Genomic DNA, 27,074 nt, shown 5'->3' with positions numbered 1-27,074 from the left:
TGAGTAAATCAAGACTATATTATAAAAACCTCTAAATAACTCACATGAACTCTCCACTCCATCCCACCCAAGGGCATGTCAAGAGATGTCAGATAACAATGGAGCCGGGTCCTACAGCTGAAATCACTTCTTAGATAATTGTGGTTTTTTCCGTGTCATGGCCTCAACTGTATGTCAGAAGATAGATGCTCTCCAAATACACAAACACACACACGCACACACACACAAACACACACCACCCTTTGAAATACCTTCCTGTGTTTCTTGGTAGTGCAGGCCACCCACAGAGGTTACTACTGGATTAACATGGTCCTGGGGCTCTTGAGGAGACATGGGAGTCATCCGTCAGTCCAGTTCTCTACAGTCCCCATTCCTGAATGATACTGTAGGGAAGCTTCCCGGGACAAGGAGAAGCTTTGAGAGTAGAGAAACTCATTGGCAGCATTCAAGTGTGGAGAGGGCGGCTTCCTCTCACACACTGCAGGGAGGCCGCGCTCCCTTGGGAATGAGGTGGTGGGCCCCCGCTCTCGGACCTGAGACTGTGAGAGCTGATTGTAGACACTGAAGTGGGTGTTTCCTGGTGGCTGGGAGCTCTGAGCAGAGATAGTAGGCAGCCGAGGCATCATAGTGGTGGCAGTGAAGTGCGTGGGGAAGGACTGGTAAGGCACAGTCTCCATTGTCTGAACGCTGTAGCTTGTGTATGGTGAGACTGACGTCCACATGTTACAGCTCAGTGGGGGCGGGGGCAAGTCATCCACCCCAGACACCCCAGCAATCTCAGGCCCTGAACCTGAGTACATGCAGGCTTCTCTTGGGGTCACCTCACTGCAGTAGGAAGGGCTCAGCATCTGTTGGTCGTAGGGAGGGGGAGAACGGAAATAATGATCCTCTCCCACTGCAGAGGGAGCTTCCAGATAGGATCGCTTGCAGGGTAAGTCCAGGTGGCGGGTACTGTCTGCTGGAAGACAAAGAAACTTTCAGGAAGAGCCATTTCCACCAGCCCAGGGACCAGAACACCCCTGTGGGATGCCAGGACAGCCTACTCTTGTCATTCAGGTCCTGCCCTTGTCCCATGTTGCCATGGCACTCCCTGAACCATTTTAATCAACTACAGCTTTTATAAGGTGGCAGCAGCCAAGAAGTGGTCAGATTATGGACATTGCTCAAAGGCCACGGGGGACACTACATCACTGGACACTGAGTGATGGGCTCAGCCAGGCAGCATACAGCTTTGATCCTTTGCCACTCTGACTCCTGGGGATGGTAAGAGGCCTTAATGTGCACTGGCATTCTTAGGCTAGACCCACCCTGGCCAAGGAAAGTGGAGACAATTGCCAGGCCAAACCAGGCCCAGAGGCCACATCTGTCTGAATTAGCCAGAAAATTAAAGCCACAATGTTTCTGCCTCAATCCTCAGCTCCCAGGAAGGCCTTAGCAAGCCAAAGCTACTCACAGGCATGTTCCTGTTGCTTTTAGAAAAAGGAAGTAAGCCCTACATGTATTCAAAGAAGTCCCATCAGTTTGTTATTACAGATTCCAACATAACAGTGTTTACAAAATTAAGAAATGGAGCTGATAATAAGTAAAGGGTGACTTGTACTTTTAAAGCTAAGCTGATGCTCTGTTTGGAGAAAGATGACATTGGCTGCCCCAAACCATGTATGTGTGTCTTTTAGCATCCTCAACCATGAGGGCTTGACTCTCTGGAGTGGCACATCCTCCCCTGGGATCCGGGGATGACCCAGGCCTGAGGCCTTGGGTGCAGCCCACTCAACAAACTTGAGAACACTTGTCCAGTGGCTTGTCTTGGCCTCCCTCCTCCTGTGTTCTCTAGGGATTCATTCTGAGAGCTGTGTGTGTACACAGGGCAAGGTGGCCTGGGAGAGGAGTGGGCCAAATTTAAAGGCCTGCACTTGCCTCTCCTCTCGCCCCCTCTGGAGGCATCTTCCCTGATGAGGAGGAACTTGCCCCCTCTCTCTTACCCAGCTCTCCTGTTCATCCCTCACTCATCCCTCCATTCCATCGTCTCTCCAAATTCCTCCTTTCTCTCAAGAGCACTAAGTTCTCAGACTTGGAAAGTGGCCCAGTCACTCTAGGCCAGGAGTGAGCAAACCTTTTCTGTAAAGGGCCAGATAGTAAACATTTTAGGCTCTGTGAGCCATATGGTATCTGTCACAACTACTCAACTCTGTTATCATCACATGAAGGCAGCCATAGACCATAGGTAAATAAATGCATATGGCTATGTTCCAATAAAACTTTATTTATGAATACTAAAATTTGAATTTCATATCATATTCACATATCATGAAATTGTCTTCTTTTGATTTTTTTCAACTATTTAAAAATGTAAAAACCATTTTGTTTGGCTCACAGGCCAAACAAAAAAGGCAGCAGGCCAGATTTGGTCCAAGGGCTACAGTTTGCTAACCCCTGCTCTAGGTCATTAGTTCTCATGGGATTGGTGCAAGGGATACTCAGAGCTCTGTCTGGCTGGTCCCTAGGAGCTGGGCTGAGAGAACATTCTAGATTGCAAGCAAAAGTCCCCAAACTCATTCCCAAGAGAATTTCAGTGGCCCTGTGCTGTCTTCTGGTGTGATAATACTATCATCCCTATTTTATAGATGGAGAAATGGAGACATGGTGCCAGAGCATGGATGTTCTGGTTCCCAGCTCAGGGCTCCTTTTCTTCACAAAGAAGCCAGCACAGACAGTTCTGATGCCTGTCTTCCTGGCTCCCAATCTAGATCCAGAAAAGTTCATTTCCACTCTCAAGAAGCCTTTGCAGATCCTGATACGATGATGTGGAGAGCCTGTACTCATGACTCTAGGTCATCCCTGTTTTAGAATTGAGGTTGCTTTGATAAGTGACAGCCCCAATCCAAAAATCTCTGGACTGTGATGCTTCAGCCTCCTCCCACGCTTAGAGGCAGAGCCCATTGATTTTGTGTTGTCTGCCTACCCCATGGAGGCTCTCAAAGCAGTGGCTGCAAAACAACACCTGGAATTGGGGAGGGGTACATTGTCTGGGGACACCAAGGCCACAAGCTCTGAGGATTCTGAAGGCTGCATTAAAAGCAAGAACCAACATCCCTGAACTGGGCCTGGCATGGTCCCTAACCCTTCAGGCTCTCTCTGCCTGGCCATGCAAGTAACCAGGGGTGTGTGTGTGTGTGTGTGTGTGTGTGTGTGTGTGCAGATGTGTGCCCATGCATGCTCACATGTGTAGTGGGGAGTGTTTGTGGGGAGAGCTTCACCCTTCTTCTGACCCTCTAGGGCTTCTAGACCAGGAGAGAGCTACCTCGTCTTTTCAGGCAGTGATAGAAGAGGCTTGAGTCCCTCTGGGCTGGGAAGGTGTTGAGGGGAAGGTCCTGTGGCTCAGCCGCAGCAAACTGCATGTGAGCCCCATTCTCATACTGGTAGTGCTGGAGTGCCTGGTGGGCACCATGCAGGGGGCTGACGTCGGGCTTGGCAGAGAGCTGGGTGGAGACGAGTCTCTGCCTCATGATGCTTTTGGAGATCACGGGATATTCTTTGCTGGAGGGGTGAGGAGGACAGTCAGAGGGAGACAGGAAGAGAGTGAGCATACTTTGAGGGTTACCAAGTCCACGTGCCTGAACCCAGTCTGCTCACCCCACCCCCAGGCCAGGGCAGCCCCACCTCTGCAGTCGGGCCACACGCAGGTCACTGTCGTCACTGCCCCGGAATCCCTTGGCAAAAGGGTTGTTCTCAATTTTCAGCTGTGTGATCTGTCAGGAGAGGACACACAGTACAGTCGCTGGGACAGAGGACTGGGCTGGCCTCCGGCCCTCCTGCTCTACCTCCGGCACATTCAGAACTCATGGCAAGGTCTGGGGAAGTTGCATACCCCGGCCCACAGCCAGCCAGGAGTCTTGCTGGGTCTTCCTTGGCCTTGCCATTCACATTTGGCTTGTGGCTGGCTCTTATCCATTCTACTTGCTGCAGACCCTCCAATTCTGTCTCCTACTCTCCTGCCCCACTGTGCACCCGGCTTCAGTCCCTCATCATTCTCTCCTGTGTACCCATAACAGCTTTCTGTCTACATCACTCCTGTCCAATGCAACTGCCACATCAGGTTCTAAGTGACCATTCTAAATGCAAACCTGACTCTGTCACTCTTCTGCCTAAAATCCACCACAGCCTATGGCCCTTCCCCGAGGACCCCGCCCACCTCACTAGTCCCAGTGTGCACAGTGTGAAAAGTGCCCTGAGAAGGGTAGTGTGGGCAAAGGCAGAGAGGCAGGGGAGAGGGGTCCGGGCAGGGACTGGGAGGCAGTTTGGGACAGCTGGGCTGGGGAGAGCCAGTAGCAGGGCAGGAGGCCAGCCAGGACATCCCAGGCCCCTCTGACAGCAACCTGGGAAGTCTCCCTGCTACCACACAGCTGACAGTGCCCCTGGGCTCCTCTCCCCATTCCCTCCCTGTCTCTCTGCGGGCCAGAATCTGGCCTTTGAATCCCACCAGGGAAAAGAAGATTGTAGAATGAAGGCACCTAACAATCAAGCCACAGGGTAAGCTCCATGCTCCCGGTTTTTAGTTACCAACTTTGTCCATTCCCCAAAACAGAGACCATAAGTACTTTGTGCCAGAGATTTAGCATCTGGTATCCTTTCCTGCTCGTTATTTGATTTCTCACTGCTCTGAGGGACATCTCAGGTTCCTGAGGTCCCTGAGCTGGGCCTGCCTCAGCCTCACTGCATCTGAGGCTTCGCTTCCTGCCTTTCTGTAGTGGCACAGAAATGCCCAGTGGTAATCGTCGTGAGGGGTCTGGGCGTTGAGGCTATACCTTGTGATTCTGGTAAGAGGTCACAGAGATGAAGGAAGTCTCTGGGAACACATGGGTGCAGAAGGCTGTGTTTTTGGAGCCAAAAGCATTGTTCTCATCAGCCTTCACGATGTGCAGCCGCGGCTGGTACTTGTGCATGGAGTTGAGGATGATCTGGAAGAGAAGGGTCTCATTCTAGATCCAGGTCCCCACCCTCTGGTCCTTGACCTCATTCAACTGACCCTGGGATGGCTTTCATTCTCCTAAAAGCCCAGGCTCCAGGGCCTGACTACCAGGACTGAGCCCAGAACGGCCCTAAAGCGCCCCCGTGAAGAATCAGGCCTCTGGGCCCCAACCTCAGCCCCCATGGTCCCCACTTAGCCTCTCTGCTCCAGCACTAACGCCTGGTCCCAGGACCTCCCTGAGGTTACAGATGGTCTCACTGTGGTAATAAAGAACTCAGGAAAAGTCCTTAAGAGTTTAAAAGTCCCCATGAACGCACGCAGCACAGTGTAATAGGTGGAATTCTGCGTTGCAGACAAAAGCCCAGGGTGCCACGGACTCGCTGTATGACCTCAGGCAAGTCACTGACTTCCCTGAGCCTGTTTCATATCTGTAAAATGGGATTGTAATACAAACGTAGCTCCCTCAGGTTTCTCCCTCCAGGCTGGCTCTTCCTCTTGCTTCTCCCTCACCTCTTCTCCCCCTGCTCACTCCCTCCCCACCACTTCCGTGTTACCGCCTTTCCCAGAAATGCCTGCTGTGGGTGCTCAGCCTCCTCCTCTCACATTTGTCAGCAACAAAAGCAGCTTCCCAGCTTCCCAGCCCAGGGGTTTGCAGAATGGGGGGGGGGGGGGGATGCTGAGGAAAACGAAGCACTCTGAGCCTTTTCATCTAGGCACTCATTCGTTCATTGATCCTTAGCATTCACAGAGGCCTGGGGAGTGGATGCTCAGCAGGGCACCCAGACGATTCCTGTCCTCAGCCCTGCCAGAGGCAGCTCGCAGCCTGGAGGGAAGCTCCATCATGGGCTAGAGTTTGAGCTAGAGGGTAGAAAACAAGCAAATTTCCTAAAATAATGCCAGAGAAGGCCAGAAGCCCCCGGCACCCACAGGCCCTTGAGGATGCCTGGGGCTGGGGAAGCAGGTCGTCCCAACAGACAAAGCCTACGGCGAAGCGCCCAGGAGGCGCAGCCCCGGAGTCCTGGGAGTGACACACAGTAGTTGCCGCTCCAAACCTGCTTCATTCGGCTGCACCCCACGGTAGCGGCTGCATCATGTGCCATTAAAATGTATTTTTTATTGTTGACATTTGCCAGACGCCCTCCCCATTGGAGGCAGGACCAGGAATTTGGGGCATTTTATCAGCACCGCTGCTTTTGTTAACCCTTTGGCTCCTGTCCTGGCTGGGTGAGGCTGGCCCTCAGGGCCCGTTCCCCTCTGAGCTCCTTTCTCTCCACCTGGGAGTGCCCCATCCCTGGACTGGCCCTGCTGGCTCCCACCCTTCTAAGTTCCCAGGGACCAGGTCTGGTGCTAAAGCTTAGTGAAAGATTTAACCCCTGAGTGACCAGAGTGCTAACCGAAAGGCCAGAGCCAGGCTCTTCCATGGCAAGCCTGGGCAGAAGCCTTGGTCTGGAAAGGCTCTGCTCTCATCACACTCTGGGGACAGGGACGGCCCAGACAGCAGGCTCGGCTGAGGAAGCGAGCGGGTCAGGAGCCGGGCTACAGGCTCTGGCCTTCCCTGGGCTCCTCAGTCTGGCTAGGTAGCTCTGTCCAGCAGGAACTATCTTTTCTGCGCTGGCCACTTCCCGCTCAGCCCTCAGCGATAAACGTCGGGACCCTCTTGGGGCAAGTACAGAGCTCCCCAAACTCTAAATCAGGCCCTACAGCTGGGGACTCACTGCCCAACTGGGGGCCAGCCAGACAAAAAACTCAGAGTGAGACTGAAGGACACAAGTCCTGCCCAGGGAGGTCTCAATGGACATCCTTTTCCAGGAGCCTGGGAAGGGCCGCCTGGGGAGAGGAGCTGGGCCTTGTGGAACACCTCCCAGTCCCTTTAGTTTACTCTGTCACCCTGCACTGTTCCCCAATCTGCAGGAGCCAACAAAGGACCTAAGTTCCCAGAAGACCCAGCAACTGAGTACCTGAGAGGTGGCCTAGATGCCTCCAAGATTCCTATCTCTGCATCTTTGCACATGCAGTTCCCTCTGCTGTCTTGATCTTCCTTTCCCATTCTCTCTGACTTTCTAGGCCTATCATCTCAAGGCCCAACTCTTCCAGTAAGCCTTCCCAGATCACTGGGGCCTGCTCTGAACACCCAATTCTGAAACTTCCTCCCTGTGCATTGTCTACTTGGCTGTTGTGCTGCTTCCTAGTGGCTTCCTATTTTTTCTTCCTATTTCAAGAGAAAGGGCCATATCTTTTATTCCTTTTGTATCTCCAGGCTCCTTTACCCCATAACAGAAACTAGTAAGTACAAGGCAGGGTTACAGGAGTGGGAAGACCTGGGCCATGACCACAAACTCTCTGTCCCCTCCTCTCTTGTCTTTTTTTACTCACTAGAGACAAGATAACCTCTAAGGCATTTTTCAGGTCAAAAATAGTGATTAAATATGTGTGTAGACAATCTTTCTGTGAGCACTCACATGTTCTAGCTCCCCGGCATGCAGGACTAGCACTGGGCACTCCGGCTCTCCTAGGGTGGGGGCACAATGGGAGAACACAGACAATGGGCTGACAGGACCCAAAACAGACTCCGCAGGCAGTTGCACAGTGAGGCTGTGCTGTCCCTTAAGGACACTTTAGGACAAACAGCAGCACCCATACTGCTCTTCTGCCACCTGGGCAGTCACAGGCCATAATAGTCCAGCCAGAGCCCTGGGCATCATCAGCTCTGCTTCTCCTCACTGTCACCCACCTCTAAGTCCAGTCAGTGACCAAGTCCTGTGACTCCATCTGTAAAACAAAAGCCTCTCCATTCCCGCCGTGGGCCCTGTTCAGGCCCCACCATCTCTTGCTGGGTTTTGAGACAGCCTCCTCCCTGTCACCATCTCCTTCCTTTCCATTTACACCTGCTACACATCAGATCAGGTCACTCCCCTGCTTAGAACCTTCTGGTTCATCCAGGAAGATGGTATACTGCTTGAAAGCGGGGTTCTTTATATTTCATTTTCTTGCTTCCCATGTTTCCCCACCACTCCTGCCAGTATTTAGGGCTCAATAAATGTCTTATATTCATAATGCCACCTTTGATGGTCCTCTTGCCCCTTGAGATAAAGGCCAAACTCCTTAGCCCATCAGACAAGGTTCTTGATGACTGGAGTGGAGAGATTGCCAAACATACCTTCTAGGGGAGAGAACCAGACAGGCTGGCGGGGAAACCTGGGAAGAGAGAAATTGCCAGACCTGCAGAGGCAGGTAGGAGCCACTAGGAGAGTGCATTCCCAGCCACAGAGAAGTCAAGAAGGACCCAGAAGCTTCTATGGCTCTCTGCTCACCAGCTGCAAGTCTTGAGCAAGCTCTTCCTCTCCAGTCCTTAGGGTCCCCATCTGTAAAGTGAAGCCTTTGACTAAGTAGTCCCAAACATCCCACCTGACTCTGATAGTCTGAAACCTGGACAAGTGTCTGGAAGAAAGTCCCACCCATTGATCCAAAGCAAATATAAACTGGAGTCTGAGTCCCATTGGCCTGGGAGAATGTGAAACCAACTCAGTGACTCACACACCTGGCTGTATTCGGAAGTTCCTCAGGCACTACATTAAACTACTTTGCCAGAGTCTCACATTTATATTTGTTGCAGAGTATGTTGGGCCAAACAGGCCAGCCACATCACCAAACCCCACTACATGACTGGTCCCGTCATCGTCATTGTTTTACAGAAACGGGATTCATTATGTTCTGGCTACAATTCAGATGCCTGTTCTATTTTAACGATTGCAATAGTGCCAAACATCCATCTCCTCAAGAGATCACCATAGTGTGCTTCGCCAATGAGGCCCACATTTATCTACATTAGAATCACAGAACATTAGGGCATGGAGAGGCAGACTTTAGAGATCATTCTAGTCCAATCTCCTAATTTTACAGATGAGGAACAGGAGGCTTGTAGTGGGAACGAGACTTGCCCAAGGACGCACAGCTGGTTGGAGACAGAACCCTGAGAAGATTCCAGATGGCCTCTGAGAGAGCACATGCTGCTCTCAACAACAAGCTCAGTAATTAATGATAAGGTGTCAACCAAACACTGTAAGGGACAAGGATTCAGTAGGCCCTATTTTCCATCATAGAATACAGTGTATCTGGATGCCAACCATACAACAAACGTGCCTAATGTCTATTTTATCATATATTAAAACCAGATTTTCCCCTGCATCATGGTTTCACTTTCCAAGACTACCTTCTCCATCATCCTTCTTACCCTCTCCAGCTCTGCAAACAGATTAGGACAGCGATAGGAGCTGCAGCTTAAAAAAAAAAAAGAATGAAGAAACTGAGACCCAGAGAGGTAAGTGATTGGCCCAAAGAAAATTCAAACTAGAACTGAGTCAGGCAGCCCATTAGCCGACTCAAGAGGCCTTGGCCAGATAGGCCTTAGGCCTCACTCCCCGGGCAGCAACCCAGGGGCCCAGAAACCTTCCTGCCTTCTCTCACAGTCACAACAAGAAGAGCCAATGTTTACTGAGCATATCTTATGTGTCAGGCGCTGTGTTGAGTATTCTACACACATCATATAATTAATCTTTACAGCATCCCTGTAAAGTAGGCATTATTATTGGCCCCATTTTAACAGAGGAGGGACTGAGCCTCAGGGAGGTGAAGGCATTTGCCTAACCTCAGACAGCCACTGGGAGACAGAGCCATAATTGGTACCAATTTCTGAGCCTGAGCTCATACCTGTACCTAGCTGGGGAGGGCTGGGCCTGATCCGGAGTTCTGTGGGGCGTCTATATCTCCCAAAGCACCCATCAAGGGCTTGGCACAATGTCAGGACTCAGAAAATGTGGGAGAAAAAGAGGATAAGAGGGAGATCAATAGTTCTGGGTTCCCACTGGCAAGTTGACAGCATAGGCTTTGGGGACACGTCAGCCCCTGGCAGAGGAAGTGCCTTCTCTGGCTAAATACGACCCCTTCACTCATCCCCTTACTGCTAATAGCACCCACTGTTCTGCCAGACACAGGGCCAGGCACTAAAACACAATGGTGATGAAAAACCTCATGGTTTCCTATCCAGTGGAGAAGTCACACAGTAATCCAAAATCAAGCAAAAATAGTGGTGAAAAAATGTAGTGGTAGAAAGACTACATTTATGATAGTGAGAAACAAGATGAAATACTGAACAAGAAATGTGTAAGAGCTTACAAAGAAAACTTGAATATGCTTTTGAAGGACAAAAAGCAGACTTCAGCAAAGAGAAAGGCATTCCTATCAATCTTCCCTCAGCAAATTCATAATTTAAAGTGATTCTAATAAAAATACAAATAAGTTTCTTTCTCAACATTACAAGCTGATTCTAAAGTTCATATGAAAAAATACACAAGACCAGCCAAGAAAATTCTGAAAAAGAAGAGCAGTGGGGGAGACCAGCCTTGCCAGACACTAACACCTATTATGAAGTCTCAACAGTTACAGCCCCGGCCCATGAACAGCCATAACTCATGTGGGGATTTAGTGTACAGAAACAAGGCATCCTAAAACAGGGAGGAAAGGGGACTAGTCAATTATTGGTATTGGGACAACTGGATGGCTCTCAAGAAAAAAAAGTTGGATTCACACTTCATATCAAATGCCAGAATAAATTCCAAAAGGATCAATGGTTTAAATGTAAAAATAAATCCATAAAATACTAGAAGAAAACATAAGAAAATTCCCTTATAACTAGGGAGTGGACAAGGGCTTTCAATTACTCAAAATTCAGAATCCATAAAGAAAAGACCAATACATTCAATCAAAAACTTCTTTGTAGGAATATCACTATAGACAAAATCAAAAGACAAATGACAAACTGGGAAAACACGTATAATTCATATCACAGATAGGAGCTAAATCTTCCCAATTTATAGAAGCTCTTAGAATTTATAAGTGATCAAAAATCTAAGAGAAAAATGAGCAAAGGATCAGGACAGCAGTTCACAGAAGAGGAAATACACATAAAAAAGATCCTTAACCTCACCCATAATAGAGGAAATACAAATTAAACTGATAGCTATATTTCACCTACCAGATTGACAAAAATCCAAAACTTTGCTCTCCCATCATATTGAGGAGGCTACAGTGATGGTGGGAATATACATCAGGGCAACCCCAGTGGAGGACACAGATACAGATTACAAATCCAAATACCCTTTGAACAGGCAATTTATTGCACAGATAGACCTGGCACAGGTGTAAAGCGACCTACGTACAAGCTTAATTGAAAGAGCAAACTATAGGAAAGCATCTAATTCCTTCAATTAGGATGGCTATGTAATTTATGGAGCAATCATGCGACGAAATTCTATGCAGCTATGAAAAAGGAACAAGGAAGCTCAACATGAATGGAATGATCTCCATGATACACTAAGTTTACCAAGCAAGGTGCAAAAAGTGTTTATAGTATGCTATCTTTTTGCATATAAAAGAAGGGATTTGAGATTCTATACTCTGCTTGTATGTATATGCAAAAAGACATTAGTAACAGTGGTTCCCTGTGGCCAGGGTTGGAAGAAACTGGGTAAATGGGGAACCAGTGGAGGGAGACGTCTCGTTGACATTTTTATTTATTCATTGATTTATTTTTAAACTATGTGAATGTATTTCCTATTCAAGAACAAATCTGACAAATAAGTATAAAATTCTAACTGTGGTAAATACTAGGATGGAAAGGTGCATGGTGCTCTGAGAGCATATAATGGGGACCCTGAACTGTCTCCCTGAAGAAGTGGCATTTGAGCTTGGATCTCAAGGCTCAGGAGTAACTAACCAGCTGAAGAGGCATGTGGCCGGAGGAGGAAGTAGCACATTGAGGGGACTATGCATGTGCCACTTTGTGGCCAAGGAGCTGCAGCCCACACCCCCAGCCGGGGGCTCACGCAGCCTCTGGGACTGTTAGACACACTATGTCAGAAATCATAAACTGACCTTCCTCCTCAGCAATCTGGAGTCCTGAGACACAAGAGGTAGTGAAGATGGCCATCCCTTTCACACACACACACACACACACACACACACACACACACACACACACGGCCCACTGCAGCCATCCCCTCTCTGCCTCCAGATCAAGAGAAAACTAAGAAGCATGGGCCGGCCATCTCCGTGTCCTGCCACAAGATGCAGGCCCTACCCCAGTGAGGTCCTCCTCAACTTCCCAAAGCAGCTTCTCTTTCCATCACATGGTCGCCTGGCACAGGACCCTCCTGGGGGTGGGACGGTGGTGACAAGTAGAAGGGGAAGATGGGCAGGCAGCCTCTGTAGCCAGGATTGGAGTTTAACTGGGACTGTAAGGAGGCAGCTCTGTCCTCCCCTAGCCCCCTGATCCTTTCTTCCCTGCTGCCTGCCCGTCCTCTGGCCTTGGGCTTGCTCCCAGAGCCCAGTGGTCATACCCTGAACCTACCTCTCAAGAATAGAGGGCTTTCCTGGATTCACAGCAAAAACTCACAAGGAGTTTTCTAGTCAGAACCCAGTCCTGTCTTTTCAGAATATGTGGCCATGTGGTCTGAGGGGTCCATGTTCCAGGGCCCCACCTGCCATGTAGGACAGGCTGCCAGGCCCAAGCCCTCATCTGGACCCTGGACCCTTCTCCTGTGGGAAGGCTGCAAATGGGAGGCAGCTGCTAAAGTCCCTGAGATACTGAGAGACCCAAGGGAAAAGTCCCACGTCCATTTGGCTGGAGAAAGTTCCTTGAGGTCTGGAAGCTTTTAGGGAAATTGGAAATGTGGAGGTGAGTTGTGCAGAAGGAAGGGTTTCTTGGGGGCAAGTTCACAATACAAGATGGCTCTTTCCCAGGCTCCTCCACTGAGAAGCCAAGAAGAGTGACTTGGAGAGCTCACCACTCCCACTGGCACAGGCAAAGGAGGCAGAAAGCCAAGGTCCAAACGGGCCACTTTGCCCTGATATGTCTAGGAAGTTAGCTCATCCTCCACAGCCCTTGCCTGCGTGGTCAAAGGCTGCTCCCTCTCCAGTGATACTCCAAATAGCTGAAGACATGACAGCTCAAGCCCTGGGTACAGAAAGACAGGCAGAGAAGCCAAAAGAGTGCCTGACTAGAAATCAAAAGGCATGAGTCCAAGCACTGCTCCTTTACTCCCAACTTCTGAGACCAGCACCTCATCTCCCTGAGCCCTGCCACCCCACAGCGGGTGTTGTAACCAGTTAACTGCACATGCTGGGTGAATGTGGGGATAGGGGAGAAGGAAGATGCTTGGCATCCCAACCCTCCGGGGAGAAAGCAGAGTTAGTATGGGGAATACCCCTATTGCCAAGGAGAGGTGAGCCCCTGGCTGGGATGGCAAGTGTAGCCAGGGGAACCCTCAACATCACAAGCTCATCAAGCAGCCCACTGGCCCAGACTCAAGACTACATGGAGGGTTATTGCAAACCACTCACAGACCCCAGGAGAGCCAACAAAGAGGTAAGCCAGGCTGGGAAAATCTACTGCTGGGCTATGAAGGCCAGGTCTCTTTCTCACTTCCTAAAAAGCCCAGCTTTTCAACCACTTGACTCCCTCCCATGTCACTTTCTGCAGGAGTTAGGGAGGTGGAAGTGTCCTCTGAGGCAGCCCTGCAGCTGAGAACCATGATAGCAAGCTGTGCATCCAAGATTCTTGCCAGAGCTTTCATCTCCTCTGAGTGGAATCTGACCACTCACCTAAACATCCAGCTCCTGCCAAGCTCTGTGCTCATCCCAGTGGTCTGTCCCATGAGGTCTGCTGTGTGTGCAGTTGTGGGCAGAGACATGCCTGCCAGCCTGGTTCCCCGCCTCCCACCACAGAGGCTCTCGCTAACCTTTCGAGGTTGGCACCACAGCCTGGCCAAGCAGAGGAGGCCAGGTAGGAGCTGACCGGGAGCAAAGTCTTGCTGAGGATGTTGCCCAGTAAGGCCTAGGAGGCCCCTTTGCCCCTTAGTTAAAAGGCCCTGTGCTCTGGGAGGTTGGGGCTTGGTTGACGCTTCCCACTGGATCGGTGACTAATCTTTGCCCACATGAGAGGTGGGGGCTGCACGAGTACATGCCACTGTGCACACCTACATGTCTCTGCCACACACCCAACAGCATCTGCCTGCCCTGCATGGGAAAACCCATGCTGCTTGCAAAACAGATAAGTCAGGAGTTAATTATGTTAATTAAGCATTCTCCTAGTTGCTTGTTTATACACCACCAACGACTCAGAAGAGAACTGAACAGACTCAGAAAATTAGAACTAAGAGCTGCTTGCCAGTTACATACCAATCAATCAGAAATGAAGCATCGCTGGCATTTTCCATGAGGAACTATGATTCACAGAATTCTGATTTGCACACAGCTCCCCAGAAATAGAAGTAAGGCATAAAAGAGGCACATACCTGCACACCTCTCACCCCTGCTTCCCCCACCACCATCCACACCCTGAGTGCTATGTGTGCAGCCCTGGGAACGGCATCCAGGAGCCTCTACTGCACCCACGCTCCACCCCACCCCAGGGAAACCATGGGTAGCCTAGAGGGTGGGGGCTGTGCCCTAGCAGATAATACCAGGTCCCCAGGCTTCTGTTTGCCACATACTTGACCTAAACATTTCCACATAAAAAGCTTTTAGTGGGCCTGCCAGGGCCAGATGGGGAAAGAATGAGCCTCAGCAGCCTGGATGGGGCGTCAGCAGCAGCATCCCTGAGGCTCTCTCTTGTGAGAGCCAGGTCCCAGGCAAGGCCAGGAAGGAGCTGACACAGGAGCCAGAGCAAAGCCTTCCCTTCCAGAGGGCAGGCAGCTGCCAGGCCAGGCAGACGTACACGCCAAAGAGAGGCTTCAGAACTCATCAGTGACTCTTTCCTAAGAAGGTTTACTTGTCTTATGCTCCAGCAAGGCCAAATTTGGGGAAACCGAAGCTGAGAGATTTGGTCCATCATCGTTGTCTTCGTCAGAGTTGCCATTTATTTAGAGCCTCTATGTGCAAGGTGCTTCATGCATATTGTCTCATTTAATTTCACAACCATGAAAGGTACATATGGTCATCTCCATTTCCTACACAAGGAAACTAAGGCTCAAAAAGACTAAGAAACTTGCCCAAAGTTACCCAGCTAGTATGTGCTGGGGGAAGAATGTACAGCTGTGGGACTCAGACCCTGTGCTCCTTCCACAAACTGGCCCTGTGAGTGCCAAACCCTGGAGGTGGATCCCGAGAGTGGATTCTCCAGATCTCCTCCCCCACCCACTCCACCCCAACACTGCCTCAGGACTCCCCTCAAGGGCAGGCAGCCCCATTCTCACATGGCCGAAGGGGTCCAGGTGGTTGTTCGTCAGCTTCAGCTTCTGGAAAGAGACCAGCTGCCGCATCCAGTGGGCCCCAGTGGCAGGAGAATCTGGATGGACATAGAGCCTTCCTGGCATCGCGGGCTCAGCCTTCCCCGCCACCATCCTGCCAACAGAGCCACAGCAGTTGATTACCCTCGGTCTGGGGAAGCCCAGATCCCCGTCCTCTCTGAAAACCAATTGCCATACATCTGAGGAAAAATCACTGCTGGTCCTGTCACACTGTCAGTTTAGGACTTGGGGGGTAGGAGTGAGGGACAGAGGAGAGAGTGTTGAGGAGGGGAGAGCAATTCTGAACCTCGTTTATTTTACTGTAGTGGAGAGAGAAAGGGAGATTACAGAGAAATGTGATTATTTACTTGAAGGAGTGGAGCCAATCACAACTATATTGTGGGGAGATTTAGGATCTTCCGTGTATGTGTTATATTTACAATTTTAAAATGTTATAAATTATATGTTTTGGAGGGAGCTTCTCAGAGGACCTAGACAATTTTCAATTTGCTTGCCCCAAAATCAATGGTAAGAAACTAATTGGTAGCTGTCCCCTCAGTCAGAGCCTGCTCTGAGTGCTAATCCAGCCCAGAGAGCAAAGAAATAGAAACACGGCCCTTGGTAGAACCTGGCCACTGAATCCTGCCTCCTCAGCGCAACCTCTGCCACCCTATTACCCACCCACCACAGAGCCCACGTCCTGGCCGCTGCTGACTCATTCGATCCTCCTCTCTCCTTGAGCACTGTTCTGGGCTTTGGGGGCAGACAGGGTACAGGTGGCCTCAGGAAAAGCAGTCCAGCATTTATTACCCAGTCCAAGTTCAGTTTTGCCCTTCAACCCACCTGTTTCCCCCAGCCCCTTGCCAAAAGGCCTTATCACCCAACCACCAGGCAGCTGCCCACTCACTCTGGATGATGGACACTCAGCTAAAGAGGGAGGGCTCTGCAGCCAGCCAAAGAGGAAGTGAGTGGAGAAACAGGAGAGAGACACGACAGACCAGGTAACTGGACCCTAACCATGGCATATCAAAGTCCCCCAAGAAAAGGGCTCCTGTCCTCCTCCCCAGTGCAGCACTGCCAGAGCCTAAATCCGCCCAGTGTTGGTGCTCATCTGTCGCTCCACAGCACACTCACCAATCCCGTTTGTCCACAGTTGTAGGGAGAGCACAGACCCTTGAAATCCACTGAACACCCAAATACTGCAGCTCACTTTGAGCCCCAGCCCCACCTGCAGCGGTGCGCAAACATCTGCCGACCCTGCAGTCTCTGCACTCTGCAGGCTGTGGACCTGGGCAATCCCTTGGACTAACTGGTGAGTCCCTAGACCAAACATCAGGTGGGAATGGGTGTGGTGAGTGGAAAGAGCAGCTGAAGGAAGGCAGGTGATGCAAGGGTCCCAGGTTCTTACCATTTGTTGTCACAGAACTTGTAGCGGTGGTCATCCGCAGGGACGATGTCAATCAGCAGGATGTACTTGGTCTTGGGGTTCATGCCTGTGACTTTTACCTTGTAGCTGGGGAACATCCTCCTGGGGGAAGCCAAGGGGTGAGGCAGAGGCGTGGACAGAGCACCATGAGAGATGGCACAGTGGGCGAGGGGGCAGAAGGCCTTAACAGGCACTCCCCCTTTAGCAAGAGGTCTCTGTGTGACCTTGTGTAAGTCACCTCCCTCTCTGGCCTCAGCCTCCCTCTGCAAAAGGAGAGGACTGCACTAGCCACTCTCTCAGAGGCCCTGCAGCTGTCAGTCTGTGTGTCTAGAAAGAGGGTTTACATGATTTCCAAAATTCAATTCCTCCCCCACAGTCCCCTAAGATTGAGGCCTAGTGGTTGTGAGCAGTTAAAGCACAGAGACCTTGGTAAGGATCGTGAGGGATTTCAACACCAACCTGGCTGCATTAATTTCCCTCCTGTCCTTTGCTAGTCCATACACAATTAAAGTTCTGGGGTGCCATTACAGGGGGCCAGAGCAGAAGACCTGGAAGTCCTCAGCTGCTTCTAGAATCAATGAGATGTCTCCTCTGGGTCATGTCTCTGTGGAAACCCTCAGGCCTCAAACCAACTCACAGGAGACCAGGAAAGTGCTGCTAGGGTTTTGGATTCCTTCAGTGTGATTAGCAGAGATGTTTATCCCTGTGAACACCTCACCTTGGCCGGCGCACACTAACTGGGTATCAGGGGAGTTCAGTCTAGGAGCCTCGTGGAGAAGAGCATGGATTCTAGAACCACCCTGCCATGGTCCACAGCCTCGCCCCACCACTGACTGTGAGGCCTTGGGCAACTTGCTTGGATCTTTCTGTGCCTTGGCTTCCTTAGCTCTAAAGTGGGACAAGGAACTACCTTAGCCCTATCTCATAGGCTGCTGTGTGCATTAAACGAGTCCATTTATGACTATTACCACTGACCTCCACTGCGCTCCTCCCTCCACAAACCAGTGGTATGACCTACCTCTATGAAAAGGGATTTGCCAAAAAACAGAAAGTCTTCCAGTTCCTGCAGCCCATACTGAGACTGTCCAGGACTCTGAGGCTCAGGGAACAGTCTAGAGAGGGGCTTCCCTAAACCCTTCAGCACGCACACACACACACACACACACACACACACATACATACAATACCATGTACACATACCTGCAGGGGCACAGCTCCCTCCCCTGGTCACCAGGTCCCTGACACTGAACTTCCCTAGAGGGGACAGACAGAACTCCCTCACAATCCTCCTTAGACACCCCTGCCCCCTCCTAGCTTATCTCCCACAAATGTTACAGAAGAGAGAAGCAGGATCCAAACCTAACAGCAGACACTAAGGGCACCGGAAACCAGCTCCTCTGAGCTGGGAGAGTGCCCAACCCGCCCACTCTGGGAAAGCCATCAAGTGGTCCTCTGCCCTTCACTAAGCCGAGAGACAGTATCGGGACCCTCAAGAGACACTGTCCTAGACACCTCAAACAGATGATTGGGTACCAGCTTACCTGGACAGGGCAGAGCTTCCAGAAGTGGTCAAGGCCTCCACAAGCCAGCAGACTCTACAGTAAGCTCAGGCCAGGACCCTGAGGTGGAAGGTTCAGTTCCACCTGGCCCAGCCCCCATGCCAGCCCCAGTCTGCGTACTTGCTCTCTTGCTAGAGGAAAGGCCCGCTGCAGTGGGCCAGGGATGTGGGAGGTGTGTGACCATGTGTACGCACAAGCGCATGTGCATGAGTTCACCGTGGAGTGCGCATGTGTGCATGTGTGCGTGCCTGGAGGGAGGAGGGAAGTTCTAGCTGCAAGTCTAGGGACTTATAAACCGTGTGGAAGAATTTGTCTCAGATGTCAATTGAATGCATTTTCAAATGTCCACCCCACCCCCTCTCCAGGAATGGTGGAAGTGAGAGGGCTCAGGAACCCAATCCTGCCTCCTGCTCACCAGCCCCCTGCCCGGCCTGGGGGCACAGCTGGAGCCTGCACCACCCTCTTTCCTGGCCCATCTCTCCCTCAGTGGCCTAAAGCTGAAGAGGAGGAGGGCAGCAGCTGCCTCACCTCCCCCCTTCCCTAGGGGAAGGCCAAGAATCCTGTCCCCTCCAGGCCACCATTTTGTAACTGCTACAGAAACAGCCACAAAATGGGGCAGCTCTGGCTGTGCTTGGGCTGGCCTGGCACCAGTGCCCTGCACTTAGCCTGTTTCCCTGTAATCACTCCAGGTGGCAACAGCAGAGGGCAGACATGGCTTCCTCCCAGGCCAGTGTCCACACAGGGGGGCAGGAGAAAATGGTTCTCTGTCACTTCGGCAGTCTTCATGACCTAGGCAGAGAGGGAGGTAAGGGGCCCTGTCCTTCCCCTTCTCCTCCCTATTACACGTCAACTCAGCAGCTAGGGAGGCCAGGCTGACACTGACTGCGCGCTTTTGAGAAGGGCTGTAAGGAGCTGGTGCTCAGCCTCCCAAGGCTGGAGCTAGCTAGTGCCCTGTGATCTGGCCTCTCCTGGCAGCTGACAGTAGACCAGATTCCTGACTGATAAGAGCCTCAGGGAGGTTTTGCGGGAGTGGGGCAAGGAAGTAAGGTATCTACTAGCCTCTGCCTCCCCTGCCCGCCGATTCCCCTCTTCCTAGGGCAGAAGCCCTTAGAAGCTAGGAGTTAGGACAAGATATCTGGTCTGAATGGAGAGTTCGAAAGTCCTCTGCTTGGGGCTGAGATGGCCCAGCTCAGTGAGCTCCACTTCCTTCATGGAAACAGATATCTCCATCTCTATTAGGCTGTCAGGGTGGATTGGCGACTGCTTCTGGGCTATGGAGAACACATGCTGTGGGGACCTGAGGCACTATCATTTCCCCACCTAGGGGGCTCCAGGAGGAGGAAGGTCCGGCCTGGTGTAGGGGAAAGGCTGAGTGAGAACATGAAGCCCACGCTCCACCTACCCCACAGGCCTCCTGCCCAGCTGAGGGCATCTGCCCTTGGTTGCAGAGCGGGCTAAAGTTGGAGCCCAGAGGCCCGGCATGGGAGTGTTCACCGTATTGCCATGACTCAGGCCACAGAGGCCAGGCTAGGGTTGACAGCTGTGACTTCCTCTGGACTCACCCTGCACTGTAAAGGTCCTATATTGAAACCGATAAAATGCTGGAGTGAGGTGTGAATTGTTTAGGACATCAAAGGTACCTGAAAATCAACACCTATGGGGGAAATGAACAGCTCAGTGAAATGGGGAGAGAAGGCCAAGAAGGAAGGGAATGGACTCTGCGCGGCTACCAGTGCTGGCCACGAAGCCCTGGCTGCCTCTCCGGACACCCGGACACCCCGTGGTCCCCCAGCCTGCCCAGCTCTCTCTCCCCACCCTCTCCCGGCGCCCTGCAAGCCTTCTCTCCCCACCCTCTCCTCAAGCGCCCTCTCCCCACCCTCTCCCTGTGAGGACCCTCCCTTCTCCCCCACCCTCTCCCTGCGCCCCTCCGCACCCTCTCCGCGTGCCTTCTCTCTGCGGCCCTTGGCGCCCTGTCCGTGCTCTCCTAGCTCCCGCCCCTCTTTGGGGACCCGGACCCCCAGGCAGATGGGGCGCTCCCCGGCACACGCGGAAACGGCTCCGCCTGGGGAATAAACAAGCCGCCTGCCCCGCCGGCCCTGAGGAGATGAAAGCCGGGGTTTCTCCTCTGATCATGAAACAGGCTCTGAAAGGGTGCGGGGCTGGAGCCTTTATCTCCTTCATACTCGGAAATGGTTTTAGAATGAACTGCTAAGATAAGCTTCCTTGGACGTTTCTCGGTGTGGGAGGCTTGCGGGGCACGGCGCAAGGGTTTTGGGTCATTTTGATTTTAGCAGCAAACCCATAAATGCGAACTCGCTGCTGAAAGGGGACACGCAAGTTACAGCTGGGCTCAGAGAACCGAGGGGGCTCCCAGCTTCCAGCTCCGGGGCCAAATTCAAGGTGCTAACCCACTCGCCCCCCACCAATCCTGCAAGCTTCTTTCCAGATTCTCTCCAGCTAGGGGGCCCCCAAACTCCAAACCCACAGCAGCCTCGACTTCATCGGGGGGCCCAGGGACCCCACGAACAGCTGTATGTGCCTTTCCTTAAATGTAGGTGCAAAACCAAATCGAAGGGATGAGAAGTCTGAAGAGGAGTTTCAAGGAGGGAGTGGTGGTGACTGGGAGGGCACACAAGAGGGATTCTGGGGGCCGCTAATGTTCTGTTTCTTTATCTGGAGGGTGGTAACACAGGTGTGTTCATTTTGTGAAAGTCCATAGAGCTGTACAATTAAGATTTGTTCACTTTTCTGCAGGAATGTTCCACTTCAATAAAACTGACATTAAAAATTATATATGTGTGTGCGCGTATTAATATACACACACACACAGGCCATGGAGCCCGGAGTCTGAAAGGAACCGGCTGCAGGAAAAGGGTAGGGGTCCACAGAAAATCCCACCGTCTTTCTATCCCTAGCGTCTGGGGGTCTAGAGGAAAGAATTCTGGGTATGTTGGGAGAAGGCCAGGGCCCAGCAAACCAAGGCTGAATTTAGAGGGCAGGGGTGGGAGGTGGGATACTGTTTCCACCTATGCTGAGACCAAACTTTTTGTAGCCAAATGATTTCTGAGAGCACTGACAAAGCTACGCAATTTATTTCCACTTTTCTCACACACACATACGCATACACACACACACATACACACACACACAGTTTCTAATCCAATCAAAGCATTTTTAAGAAATATTTTCCCTGAGCTGGGGGGCAGGAATGAGGGTGTGTGGAATAGATGCTGTTTTGGAAGGTCAGTTTCTTCTCTTAGATTTTTTTTAAGACACTTCCTTCTGATAGACTTTTGCTTTCAGAAAATACTTTAGAAAGAGATCAAAGCACTCTCTCCCCAACCCACTTTCCCAGTGTCTTCAACCCTTACTTCTCTTATCACCCACGCCACTGGGCTCTGACGGTCTGTATACAGAATGAGGGCAATTGGCTTTGAAGCCCCGGATTAAGCCGGGCCAAATCCTTGCCTCAGAATAACAAACAATACAGGTTCAACAGGAGTTCTCATCGGTAGTTCATTTTTCAAACGCAAATTCACTGTCACTAACACAAGCAACATTGAACTCAACAGGCTATGAAGGCTGATAGTGGAGATTTATCTGGTGGCAAAACCATGACCTACAAGTAGAGCAGTCAGACAGTTAGGAAATTTTCATTTTTGGGAGGTTTATATTTAAATTTTTGTGGAGCTGACTTTTATCTGTGTTTGGGGGAAAATGCAGTTTCTCACATGTATCAAGCTTGGCAGGGATGTGAGGAGGCGGAGAGAGGGGTCTGCTCCCTGCAGTTACCAGCATAAACTCTCTGGGCGCAGGGGCTTGAAAGGGACAGAGACTGGCTGGGGAGAGTCTGGCTCCATTTTACACCTGACATGAGGGGTTTCTGAGCATTCAGAAACTGATGTCTTGCACTGTGGTTGGCATTTTATTCACCAGATCAAATTGTTTGAGAATTCAAAGTCACTATCCAATGAAGGGGACTAGTCTCTCCTTTGGCCATCAGACCTTCAAGGGCTTAAGGCAATAGGCTTGTGACTCAAGGACTCAAACTGGCTTGAGAACATTCTTGCTTCTGTTCTCCAGGGCCTGCCCCTCCCTCAACCAGACAGCAATTATCACGTCCCTAACTAGCCAGGGTCTCTAGGGCAGAGGAACAACCCCACATTGAATGGGTCCCCTAAATAAACAATCGAGAGAATTTCTCAAAATTGGGGTTTTGTTCTGGGGGTGGAGTATCATCTGCTTGGCTTTGTGTAGATCTGGCAACTGCCTAACTCTGCTTCTATCTACAGGAGCCAAGTGCCTTCCCTTCTCTGGGTCCAGGTTTTTTCGGTTCTCCTCCAGCTCTAGCAGTCTAGGAACCTATGACTCAAGGTTCAGGAGAAGGGTTCATGCATCTGCTGAGAAATGGAAGTGTCCCAGGAAGGGTGCTAGTAGAGACACAAAGAGGAGAACAGGGAGAGAGGCTGGACTGGATGCTGAAGAGCCTCAAGCCCAAGCAAAGCACACTGCCTCCCAAGGCTGCCGGGAGGGAGCCGGTGAGGAGGAGGGAGACGCACAGATTGGAGTGGTGAAAGTGGTCTCGGAAGTCAGTGGGCAGCTCTGCAGGAGGAGAAAGGGTCTGTGAGACCCTGGGGAGGGAGGATGAGGCTAATCACTTTCTTAAGGACTAGACCTGGTGCAAGGATAACTTTCTGCCAGAGAAACGAAAGACTGTGATGAATCCATAATTGGCCAACATCATCACAGCCATTTTAAAATTATTATCATCATTCCCTGAGGCCCATCCCTAAGCCTCCACTAGGATCAGGCACAAACATCTGCCTGAAGCGGGTCACCTCTGGAAGCGCGTGTGTGTGAGTGTGTGTGTGTGTGTGTGTGTGTAGTGTATGTGTTAGAAGGAGGGAGGGAGGAGGACCCACGCAGGTGCAGGAAACCCCACTGAGGAGAATCACAAATGCCTTTTGTTTAAAATGGCAGAGGCCAGGCATGCCCAAAGAACATGCTGGCCATTTATTTTCAAGAGACAAGGTTATTTCTGCCGCCTAAAAATGGAAATTCTGGATCTTTCTTTTTTCTTTCCTTCCCTACACCCCAACAGTGACAAGAAATAAATCCCTCCTCTTCACACCTGTAATCCACTCAACAATTTACCAAGTGCTGCTCACGTGATCCCCCGTTTGAGTCTCAGTAACCAAAAAAAGGAAGGATGGCAGGTGGGTCTGTAGCCACCATCTCTGTTTTGCCCAACACTACGGAGCCATAGGAAGTTTAGGGACTTGTCCAAGTGCACTCAGCTAGTGAAAGGCAGGGCTTGTGACACCTGCCCCCACCATTGTCCTCAATGACCGCTCCATGTGGCGCCCTCTGCCAGGGCCCTCTAATGCATCCTCCTTCCCCAGCCCCAAAATGCAGTGAACTCAGGCTCTGACATCTCCCTGCTCCCTCCGCTGCTAGAGGTCCCCGGTGGCCATGCCACCTCCCTGACTTAGGCAGAGGGTAGCCAAGTGCCCAGACCCCCACCCCCAACAAAACAAAGGAAACCTTGCAAGACTTGCCAGTGAGCAGACAGGAAGGACCACAGCACCCCTACACTACACACAGCAAACCGCCAGCTTTTTGTTTCCTTTGACTAGCCCACCATTCCCTAAGCAGTTCAGCAGAGTTCTCTAAAAAGTAGGAGAAAAATGCTGAGTGGACGCCAGACCTTTCTCTAATTATGATTATTATGAGCTAGCATTTATTCTGTGCTTACATGTGTCAGGAGCTGTGCTAAGTGCTCTACATACAACTGTATGAAGAAGGACCTGTTAGCTTACAGACAGAGATGAGGAGAGGGCGAGACACTAAAGGACCTTGCCTGTGGGTTGCATAGACGAAAGTAGCTGAGCTGGAACTGGAAGCCCCTGCGGTCTGACTCTCAGATCCCTGGTCCTTGATGCTTCACCATCTTACTCCTCAGAAAACCCAGTTATGGGACCACAGCCAGGCAAAGTGAGATTTCACACCTAACCTGTCCCCTAGGGACCAAAATCAAGTGTGAGTACATGGAGGACCAAGGGTGGGGGGTTCCTGAACCTGAACTTCCCAGCTCCTCTGTCTGCAGCAATCTCCCTTCACCTGACAACCGCTCTCCTTGCCATTCCCGCCGCACCCAAGATGCGCAGCCCCAGAGACTCTCTCCCTCATGCCCAATCTGCCTCTTCTGCCTCTCAACCTCTCCTCTCGGTTCTCTCCCACAGACACCAGCGCATTTTAAAGATGTTTCCACTTTATAAATCATCCCTCTCTGGCAGCCACCGGAGAGCTGCTCCCCAAACAACACACACACAGGACCCAGCGGTGCCTTCCCCTCGGCCAGGGAGGGGCCTGGCAACAGAGAAGCAGCACCTGTGGGATGAGAGACTTGGGGTTCATGCTGCCACCGAAAAGTTACAAAAATAGGAAAACACGGTCCTGTCCCCTTCCTCTATCTGTTGAGGGGCATCCCTGGGGCCCCAGTCAATGCAATCCTGAGAAACCCAGAAGGTCCCCAGAAGGAGGAGGACAAAGCAGCCCCCCAGGGGGCCAAAAGTGCTGGAGCTGGGACCTCCAGCGCTGCAATCCTTATTTGCATTTCATTTGCATAGTGCTGCCCCTCCCCTCTTTCCATCCCGCGCGGCTCGGTGCTGGGCAGCTCCCCCGCAAGCTTCGCCAGCCGGTTGGAAGCTGTGGCAAGAAGTGGGGCTAAGGCCAGGGTGGCGGAGAGGACTCCGTCGCCCCCAGGCTGGAGACCGAGAGGACTGCTAAGGGAGCCCCTGGGGATCCCCATTGCTCCCACCCGTCATCCCCCAGAAGTAAAGCTCCCGCGCTGACCTGCCCGCCTTGGTGATGATCATCTCGGTGCCCGCCTCGTGGAACCTCTTCCAGAGCTCCTTCTCATGCAGGCCCACCTTGATGTTCTCGATGGTCTAGGGATGGGAGGGAGGGGGACTTATGTCGGCCTGGCCCACGACTCCACGTGGAGCCCTCAGAACGGAGAGCACAGACCCAAGGAACTATGCAGAACACTGCCAGCCCCAGGAGCCCACGCCTCGAGATTTCGTTTCTCAAAATTATTCTGTAACATTGATGAACTTAAAAAAAATTAATCAGTGGCTGAAACACCCTCCTTCGGAGCTGCGCCTATAGATGGGCCCACAGAGAACACATAAACTGACCGTGCCAGGGCAGATGACACACTCCTCCACAAACATCAACACTCCTCGTGGGCGGACGTGGCCACAGGCTTGCGGGCAGACGCACACACAGGAGGGACACACACACCTCCGGCCAGAAGCGCGCACCCGCAGACACTGCCTGCAGATCCAGGCCGAGAGCGTGCACGGCCGGATTCCGTTCACTGTGATCATCAGGTTATCACCGCGACCCGCTTGGTGATGTCTCCGCGGCCTCGGAGCTCTGCGGCGGCTCCCGCACGCACCTGGCCGGGGTCCGCTCTTCCCGCCCGGTCCCAGGCTTTCGCCCCTACCCTCTCAGGGTCGTCGGAGCTGGACCCTTGGCCGGGACTCGCTCCGCTGCCGCAGGGGTCCCTTCCCCCGCCTGTCCCAGATGAGCCCCGAGGGCTCCAAGTCGAAGAGGGACGAAAGGCAGAGAGAGAGAGCCCTGCCCGGGGAAGCACGGACAGGCAGACGGTCCAGGACGCAGTCACGTTCTCCAGGAAGCGAGTCCTGCCCGCAGTGGATTGACAGACACAGGCGGCCCTGCAGACAGACCGACGCCCGACCTCTACCCGACGGCTGGCGCGGCCCTACCTGCTCGGCGGCGGCGGCGGCGGCGGCGATGTCAGCGCCCGGGCCCGGGGGGCTGCCGAGCGCGGCTCCGCTGAGGCCCGGCGCGGCCAGCGCGGGCTCGGGGACGCTGGCGGCGTTGGCGGCGCTGGCCTCGCCGAGCGCCGAGCCCGGGGCCCGGAAGGCCTCTTCGCTCTCCGACAGGCCCTTATCCTGCAGCATCTCCTGCGGGCACAGCACACACCGCGTCACCTGCCCAGCTCCACACTCGCCAGAGGTCCCTCTACACTCGCCAGAGGTCCCGCAGCCCTCTCGAGCCGAGCCGGGAGGGCGCACGTGGACCCCGCCCCCTCCTGGGCTGGGGGAGGGAGAATATTCGGAGGGCAGGACCCTGGCTTCCTCCCTTTGGGTTCTGGACCCGGGAGGGTCTGCATGCGGTTCAAGGTCTGCCTGCCCCTGCGTGTGGGGTTGTGTGATGAGTAGGTCGGGGGGAAGGACCGCCCTCTCGGCATTGCCCCAGCAGCACCCCCAGTCCCTCCCTCCTGCTGGGCTCCAGTGGAGCCTGAGGCCTGGGCCTTTTTCAGCTGTTCCCTAATAACTGAGGTCCAGGCTCACTCTTGGCCCAGGGCAGCCAGGACACTTCCGGGGCAGGGAGGAGAGGAGAGCCAGGCCAGGAAGGCAGGGCCCAGGCTGCTGGGGCTCCACACCTGCAGAGAGGGCCTAGAGCTGGGTGGCCCCTCAGGCTCCTGCTCACCCATCTGCCCTCACCCACTCCCTCAGACAGCAGTCAGGTGGAGACTTCCTGAACCAAAGGCTTTCACTCCTGCACATTCCCACTCCCACCCTGTGTGTCACCCACGCTGGGACACACATCCTCACATCCAGACACAGCACCTTCACACAGCCTCCTAGTCATCCAAGCAACCGCACTCTCCTAGGGCTGCTCTGATTCAGGCCCTAAACTCAGCCAGAGGCTGCCCCAGCCTTGCCCACACATTCACATTGGCTGGCTCGCTCACTCACTCACATTTTAGCTCCAAAGGGCTCTGCTTTGGGGCAAAGGACCCA

At 52.4% G+C, this 27,074-nt stretch overlaps 1 protein-coding gene across 1 annotated transcript; it reads right to left on the bottom strand.

Moving 5' to 3' along the window:
* Window positions 1–26,228, bottom strand: TBX4 (T-box transcription factor 4). The gene is made up of 8 exons (XM_058559339.1): window positions 26,031–26,228; window positions 25,093–25,187; window positions 16,661–16,780; window positions 15,220–15,367; window positions 4,806–4,958; window positions 3,661–3,749; window positions 3,302–3,537; window positions 1–958 (listed from the first exon to the last, which is right to left on the bottom strand). Exons 1-8 carry the CDS (start codon window positions 26,226–26,228, stop codon window positions 339–341), a joined length of 1,659 nt encoding a protein of 552 aa, XP_058415322.1. The 3' UTR covers window positions 1–338.
* Between the last annotated feature and the right edge of the window lie 846 nt (window positions 26,229–27,074).

The sequence above is a fragment of the Diceros bicornis genome, chromosome 18, assembly GCF_020826845.1.
Source record: "Diceros bicornis minor isolate mBicDic1 chromosome 18, mDicBic1.mat.cur, whole genome shotgun sequence".
NCBI lineage: Eukaryota > Metazoa > Chordata > Mammalia > Perissodactyla > Rhinocerotidae > Diceros > Diceros bicornis.
The sequence above is the reverse complement of the archived record's forward strand: the minus strand, read 5'-3'. Positions and strand labels throughout refer to the sequence as shown.

Bases quoted from the DNA above. Each gene is read 5' to 3' on its own strand.
- TBX4 (XM_058559339.1), bottom strand. From the start codon at position 26,228: ATGCTGCAGGATAAGGGCCTGTCGGAGAGCGAAGAGGCCTTCCGGGCC. The intron at 25,188-26,030 runs GTAGGGCCGCGC...TCCCATCCCTAG, and splicing joins CCGCCGCCGCCGCCGAGCAG to ACCATCGAGAACATCAAGGT. The intron at 3,538-3,660 runs GTGGGGCTGCCC...TCACCCCTCCAG, and splicing joins CGTGTGGCCCGACTGCAGAG to CAAAGAATATCCCGTGATCT.